The sequence below is a fragment of the Hydractinia symbiolongicarpus genome, chromosome 7, assembly GCF_029227915.1.
Source record: "Hydractinia symbiolongicarpus strain clone_291-10 chromosome 7, HSymV2.1, whole genome shotgun sequence".
Classification (NCBI taxonomy): domain Eukaryota; kingdom Metazoa; phylum Cnidaria; class Hydrozoa; order Anthoathecata; family Hydractiniidae; genus Hydractinia; species Hydractinia symbiolongicarpus.
The window spans coordinates 11,547,691-11,555,297 of NC_079881.1; the positions used below are offsets into that span (position 1 = coordinate 11,547,691).

Here is a 7,607-nt window from a genome sequence, read left to right on the forward strand (position 1 = left end):
AACATTGCGCGTGTTTTGGTTTTGTTTGTCGTATTTTGTGGCATTTGATACTTTGAGTTCGTTGGTTGAGGTTTTATTGGTTCAGGGGACGAAAAATTTGGTTCGCTAAATCGAGGGTCCGTTGTATCGGGGGTTCGTTATATAGAGGGAATTTATAAGAGTTTCTTTAGGCAGAATCCAAGGGGAACAAACTTTGGTTCGTTAACTTGAGGTGTTTGTTATACCGGGGGTCATTTCTGTAGTTATTTTTCACTAAGGAAGAGACCATTTGTGTAAATCTTTAAAATAGATGGCGTTTTTTGTATTCATAAAGGAGGCTGCTATTTCTCAATTAATATATAATTTTTGACTAATTTCTAAAATAAGAAATCTTCAGATTCATACAGTAAACAAACAACCTGTTACAACAGGTTTTGTAATTTGTGCCATTTTAGCTCTGCTTGAAACCAAGGCTTATTAGTGCAAGTCGAAAATGAAGAAGACTTTAGACTTTTACCACTATAACAACATTTTCATATGACGGATTAAAAAAAAAAATTGTACACACTCATTCAATGATGCTAAATAAATTTTGTAAAAATATGTAATTCGGAAAACGGGCATTCTCACGTTTACCGTCTGCTTAGAACAGATTAACATTTTCTAGCACAATAAGAAAAAAATATTTGTGAAATTACTTTTAGTCACAGAAATCCTTTTTAAACATTTGAATATAAATCCTTGAATATACTATGAAATCTAAAAAAAGGTTTAAATATGGCTACTGTTAATATTTTATATGAGTTCATTGTTGTAGCAACTTCATGCCAAAACTGCAAAACGATGTATTATGCAATACTCATGGGTCAGGTTTTCAAACTTTCTCTTCATTTTTTAAAGTCCCAAAGCATATGAATCATACTCATTTTTTTCTCTCAATCAACATTCGGTCTCAAACTATGATAACCAGATGCACAGTGGATTATAATTTTAGTATCATTTGATGTCTTCAATTCTTCTTATTTTTCTTTTGAATTTTGTAGATTTATGTTGTTGGTTAGTTTGTCTTTCTGATAGCTTAAACTTGTCATGCAGCTTTGTCTTCGTTCAAAAAATGAGTGTCTTTCTGTTAATTGTTGACATCTTTCAATGTCAGTGGAATGACAAGGTAAACTGAGAAAAATCACGTGATACAGTTCATTACAATGTGATATATTATTTTCAATCGAACAACTTGCCAGTGATCATTCAATTTTTTGCAAGAAATAATTAAAAATCCGCAACAAGTAAAAATCCTGTTTCTAGGGGAATTGTTTCTAAAAAAGTTACTGTTCATATGAATATTTGATTACTTAAAAAAATATGCACTGCAATGGATGACAAAAAAAAGACTGAGGAAGAAATTGTGAGGAACGAATGCAGAACAAACATCTATCATTATCTATTAGACAGATAAGATAGTTTTAACATTAAAAGCTAGATTGTATATTACACATATTGTTATTTCAACGTGTTGAACTGTGGTTGATTAATTTTTGAGTCTCTGTTAGCCAAATATGGTTAGTCTTCTTCTTCTCTACAGTATTAATTGCTTTGTGTCACATACAATAATAATCTTTAATACCTCATAAGTGAAGAATCCGTCGGTTAAAAAGAAATACCTTTTTTCTAGATGACGGAATTCTTTCACCGACAAACTTAATGACTGGGGGAATTTTTTAACGATAAGGTAGCTACCGTCCCTTTTAACTGCTTTTCACGAAAATATTCTCTAAAACCAGTACGAAACAAAGGGTATATGGAAATTTAATCCTTGCAAATAAAGCTGGACAATAATGACACCTATTCAACTTTTAATACAAGCAAGTTAAGTAGTTACGCTAGCACCACCTGATACATAGCTCTAACTTGTGTCGCTAAATCTTTGCTAATGATGACATAATGGAATTTATATTATAAAAATTACTATAAATAACAGCTTCAAGGTTTTTTAGGTGTTCCGATAATCTTCTCGATACAATAACACGTCTCTGTTGTTGTCAAATTAACCTTTGTATTAGTCAAACTCGCCTATTGTTTGTCATTGAGGTCATAATTACTGACGCAATTAAGACTGATGCGGTGCAAACGTCATTCATTGTCACAGAGATAAGTGCATGTTATTACAAATTGGTTATACTTAACCAATACACTAAAATAAAGAATACTGTCCTATTTTTATCTTTTATGGTAGTGATATCCGTCAAGCGACTCCACTTTTTCTTGTCACCATTTTAGTTGTGCACATCAGTGGCTTTTAGTTAAACGTACAGTCGTTGTTGTCATTGCAAGTTAAGAAAACATTTCCTCAAATCAATATCGATGTATCAATTTGGTAGAATAACGGAAGCATCTTTATGCTTTATTATATAGACAAATCCTATTCTTTGCACAAAGTCACAGCTCTATTTTTTTCTATATTCTATTATTTTAACAATTTTAAATGGCTGTGATAACATTACCCTCCAAGATTTTTTCTTGAGTCAAAAAATCACAGATGTTACTAATTACGGTTCATTTGAATATGGGCGTAATTTTACAGCTGTTTAGAAAAGAGCTCAAGGTAATAGAAATAAAGGGAAATAACGGACATCTGTATGTCAAATTTTTAGCTCCCATACTTCTCAGAGCCTTAGATTTTGGTCATTACTCGAAACTGCCACTTTAATTTCTATGACATCCTTATAATCGAGAAAAAAATCGTATAAATTATCTTTGAAATTAAAACTCACAACACTACTTCATTTCATCTGCAAAATTTGGGCACATGATTAATTCGATTTCCCGACTTTTTAGATTTTACCCAAAACTCGAAAAAATTTTTGGCTTCTTTTTATGTAAATTATGATAGACTGGAAAATATGTTCAATAGCTTTTATATGGCTCTCAAAAACGTGTTAAAGGAATGCTTTATTTTCTATAAAGCTTTTAAAATCCACGGAAATTTTGTTAACTGTTCTTTTTTTTCTTCTTTTTTTTCTTTTGTTTATGTTTTAGCCTGTCGTAGGAAGAAATGGCGGTCTGTCACGTGACCGATGTAAGCCAATAAAAATGTCAGACATAGAAGACATCACACTGATAGCAAGAAAACAAGTCATGTGCTACTACAAATGCACTGGCTACGAAAATGAAGGTAAATATTCTTCCTGGCTGTAGTTAAAACCAATCTTTACCACTGTCTTTCCTCTAGATGTATATAGGGCAGATAAAAATAAGTTCTGCAATCAAGCGTTGAAGGTCAGCGTACCTCCATTTGAAAACAAAATAACATTAAAGTCATATATCGTATCGTGGGAATGCGATAATATGCATAAAAAATTTATTGTGTAATTACACATAGAACTAGTTATGTACAAAATAAATAAATAAATATTATAAATAATTACGAATAAAAAAATTAATGTTTTAAGCGAAAGAACTAATGATGCCGAGAAGCAAAAAAGTATTTAGAAAAATATATCTTTTATTGTTACGTATCGAAACGAAATTATAACGAACGAGCATTGAACGAATCAAGAAATCACGTCATCCATTCAAACGAGATTTTTTCAATTCGTTGCAATTGAGTAAAATACTAATGTTCTACAACATTTATATATATACATGTAGATATACATTTATATTTATAATTAGAAACTTCCCATTTGCGCTTTTCTAGATTCTAGATTTTTCTAGTTTAATGATTCTAAATTATGTACTTTAAATTTCTTCCCCCAAACAACCAGCATGATCTGTCAACAGTTACAAGGAAAAACCATTTTCGTTTTTCTTATCTAAATCCACTTGTTGTTTATGTTCTTGATTCAAAGGAAATTCACCATCTCTGACGACATTACCGCGCCCGTAGAACGATAAAGGTATATGTATATTTGGTGGTGAATAAGTTCTTGGTGGTGAGCACGGACGGGGTGGCGAATAATGGCGTGGTGGTACATAATGGCCGGGTGGTGATTGCGGACGTGATTGCGAGTGAGCGATGAAGTCCTAAAAAAAAAACCATGCAAAATTGTGTTGCTTCATGCATTTATTTTTGCCACACATACTAAAAAGCTTTCAGTTACTATTATTTTTAAAAACCAAAAGCCAAACGAACGTTCCTTTAGTAAATGTTCCTTCCTTTCTGCTGACAAAATGAATTGATAAAATATTTTTTTTTAGCTCAAAAATAGTCTAAAAAATCAATCAGTAAAAAAAAAATGTTTACCTCGCTTCTAAGAGTATCTATTGATTCTTGACTCGACGAATGTCTTGCAGTAAGCGGGGAGACCGGAGAAAAAGGCAAGGTGGAAGTTGATAATCGACGAAGTTCTTTTATGATGTGTTCTTTCTCCGAGCTGACTCGACGATAATTTTCTTTCATTGTGTTATTTTTCACAGTCAAACTATCGATAATACCGTAAGCTTTCTGAAGTTCAAGTTTCAATTTGTTTTGCTCTTCAGTTAACTTCTTCTTATCTTCTTTTTCAGCCGTATAATCTTCTTTGTATATGATCAACTAAAAGCAATACATTTAAATAATGTTACGCAAGATGACATACGTGTGTAAACTTTGACGTTAACAAGTGCTGATTCAGCATTCTTACCTGTTGTTTTAATGCCTCGATGTCATCCAATGTGTATGTATTATTTTCCGTTGAGAAAGCCATTCTTGCGTCGGGCTGTTGTTCTTCCACTTTTTGTATATTCCGAATAAGCTCTTCGTTTTCTTGTCTGGTCAACCTAAGCTGGCTTTCAGCTTTCCACAGTCGTGCTTTTACTTTGTTAAACTCTTGTGAAAGTCGAGTATAATCTTTTTGCCAGACGTGATTTACCTTTATAACCTGTTAATAATAATAAAAACATCCTATTGAAAGCATTTATATATTTATATATATCGGATAGAAAATCATAGGGGGAAAACTTTGGTCACCAAAAAAACACTTTTTTCTTGCGAAATGTTTTTCCCGGTGGCATGCAAGATCTTAGTGTTTGTTTATTTTTAATATTTTTATTTCTCGACTCTCACTTTTAATTCCTTCAATCGAATCTTCTGTAATAACGTAAAAATAGGCTCGTGTTTCTATTAAATTTGTTTTTCCAGCTTAGGTTTCATTTAGAAAAACCCTAACAACGAAAATAGCCCCTTTTCGTTAGATCTCGAAAGCTATTAGCCCATTCGGCGGGGAATATTATTGGTCAAGAATTCGTGATGGAATATACCTGTTTGGAAAAAATGTTTTGCTGGGAAAAGATTCTTTCCTCGACAAGAATTTTACCATTATTCCCAACAATTTCCCAGCGATAAGACAGCTGTGAAAATGCCTAAGCCTCGTTTACACATAGGTAATCTTGTAAGAAAACAAAAGTAAAACATAGAACTTAGGAAGCCGTACAATATAAACATGCATTAAAGTGTCGGGAACTAAAAAATAAAGTATCTAAGAATTTTCCTTCTGCACGCACCTCTGTTAAAGTGGTGGCAGCTTCGCAGTTACATCTTGATTTCCCTTCGTCCATATTTTCGCGCGTGGATGAATTTGACTTAATTTCTTGAAATACTTCTCCTTTCTCTTCCAATGTTTGCTCCTGTATAAGAAACAAAATCAGTAATTTACAAAACAATGTATATTCACTGATTCCTCGTTCAGTTAGAATGAGCACTTGGTGTATTTATATGTTTTATATACCAAGACATGATATCTCTACGTCATATTTTATATGTTCATTTATGATAAGCGTGGTTAGCAAATCCATATTTGTCATTGTTATTTTTATTACTTGCTTACAATTGCTACTCCTCCGTTGTTTTAAATATTCGTTCTCCATCATTGTTTTAAGATTATAGTTAATTGGTTGATACGTTTCTATTCAAGTGAGAGGCGGTTATTTAATCAGATTACAGTGTAGTGTACGAAGGTAGATTGGTTTTAAAAGTTCGTCTGCATTATTACGAAATCGAGCGAGCCGAGAAATAACATACAAACGAAAGCGTACAGAATCTTGCATAATTTATCCAGAGAAACTTGATCATGCGTCTCGGTATGCAATAAAACTGAAACCGCTAAATCGAAAGTTCTTTTTTCGTCTTTTATTATTAACAGGGTATAAACAATTGATAAAGGAAAGTAGAGACTTATATGACATTTTATTTTCATAGCTCTTACATAGCTCTTTAAAAAAATGTTTAAGAAAAAACAGTCATTACCTTCAGTTTGCAAGCTTCTTGTGAACGAAGAAGAAGATGTCTTTTATCCTCCAGCAGCTCTATATTTGCCTTTCGATACTCTTTCAACTTTCTGACTAGCTCCTCTTTACTCAGGTCATCAGTACTTGTTAGGCGACTACTTGAACTTGAAACTGTTCCATAGAGACTTTCTGGGTCTTCTGAGATATTGATTACGGTACTTGCCATAATAAAATTGTTCTAGCTAAAATAAAAAATATAAAGCGTTGGTTCTTAAATTACTCGTTTTACTGTCTTTGTTGAAATTACGTTATATCCGCCATTTTTTAATGTTTAGAATTTTTAACTATGAGTAACGCTAGCGATTAATGGGAGCGACAAATTTAATTTATGAGGAAAGGAATATTTTCATTTTTATATTGACGTAGTAGGTTGTTGTATTGCGAAACGAAGTTAAAAGTCGTGTCATACTTAATATAATGTTTTCCATGACCTTCTAGCATATTATTAATGAAACTTTGACCGAGAATATTTGGAGAAGAACTTAGTTCCCAGGGTGTTAAAACCCCCATGAAATAACTAATACAGACACACGTGCTTTCTATGTTGTATCGTATTCATGTCGTTATTTATGTTTTATGTGGTTATCGTCATTTTCAAGGCCTTAACAATAAAGAAAAAATAATATGTTTTCTCAGCTTAACCAAGAAATACTGCAACATCTTCTTGAAAGTTATGAAGTTACATTCCTTAAGTATTAGCTTAGAAAAGTTTCAGCCACGTTCAGTCAATATTTTCACAAACAGTAAGGCTCACTCGAAGAAAAATAACAACAACTACAGTAAGAGAAACAAAATTAATTAACAACGGCAATGATGAAGAGTACACAACGTTGAAGGCACGACTAGTATTTGTCAAAGGCGACACCAAACTACGTGATTACTTACCAAAAAAAGTCTATTTTGTTTTTATATACTTTTCTTAGAACTTGTATCAACGCCGCTTCATAAAAAGCAAATGATTCCAAGGAACATTTACAGTTAGAGTTATTAACTACAACGACATTAGAGAAACGTGAAGATATGTTCGGTAAAGCCATTAATATCTAACTACAAAGAAATTTCCCCTCATATATCTGCTTCAGAACGCTGAGTAAGCACTAGGAAAACATGCTTAATATCTCAAATTCACAAATAGTGACGGAATACTAATCATGTTGTTATTAAATAAGTATCTTTTATGATGATTGCAATTTTTTTTCCACTTCCTGAGATGTAACGTAGTGAATTTTCCCCAAGTTAATTACGGAATTCATGAAACGCTTTTTCCTTCCTTATATCTAAAAATTAGGTCGTATCAGCGTTAAATGTATACGTTTAAGCTTTAGTTTGGATGTTCTGGCCAGATCACATAAAATTACGATTGT

The 7,607-nt window shown here is 32.4% G+C and overlaps 1 protein-coding gene across 1 annotated transcript; it reads right to left on the reverse strand.

The window, feature by feature from the left end:
- Positions 1–3,546: 3,546 nt before the first annotated feature.
- LOC130648846 (polyamine-modulated factor 1-binding protein 1-like) lies at positions 3,547–7,299 on the reverse strand. The gene is made up of 6 exons (XM_057454953.1): positions 7,129–7,299; positions 6,203–6,425; positions 5,461–5,583; positions 4,602–4,838; positions 4,223–4,513; positions 3,547–4,002 (listed from the first exon to the last, which is right to left on the reverse strand). The coding sequence occupies exons 2-6, from the start codon at positions 6,407–6,409 to the stop codon at positions 3,760–3,762; spliced, it is 1,101 nt and encodes a 366-aa protein (XP_057310936.1). The 5' UTR covers positions 6,410–6,425; positions 7,129–7,299; the 3' UTR covers positions 3,547–3,759.
- Positions 7,300–7,607: the final 308 nt, after the last annotated feature.

Coding starts and splice junctions, on each gene's coding strand:
- LOC130648846 (XM_057454953.1), bottom strand. CDS start 6,409: ATGGCAAGTACCGTAATCAATATCTCAGAAGACCCAGAAAGTCTCTAT. Junction 4,839..5,460: donor CTGCCACCACTTTAACAGAG/GTGCGTGCAGAA, acceptor TATTATTAACAG/GTTATAAAGGTAAATCACGT. Junction 4,003..4,222: donor TAGATACTCTTAGAAGCGAG/GTAAACATTTTT, acceptor TTTTTTTTTTAG/GACTTCATCGCTCACTCGCA.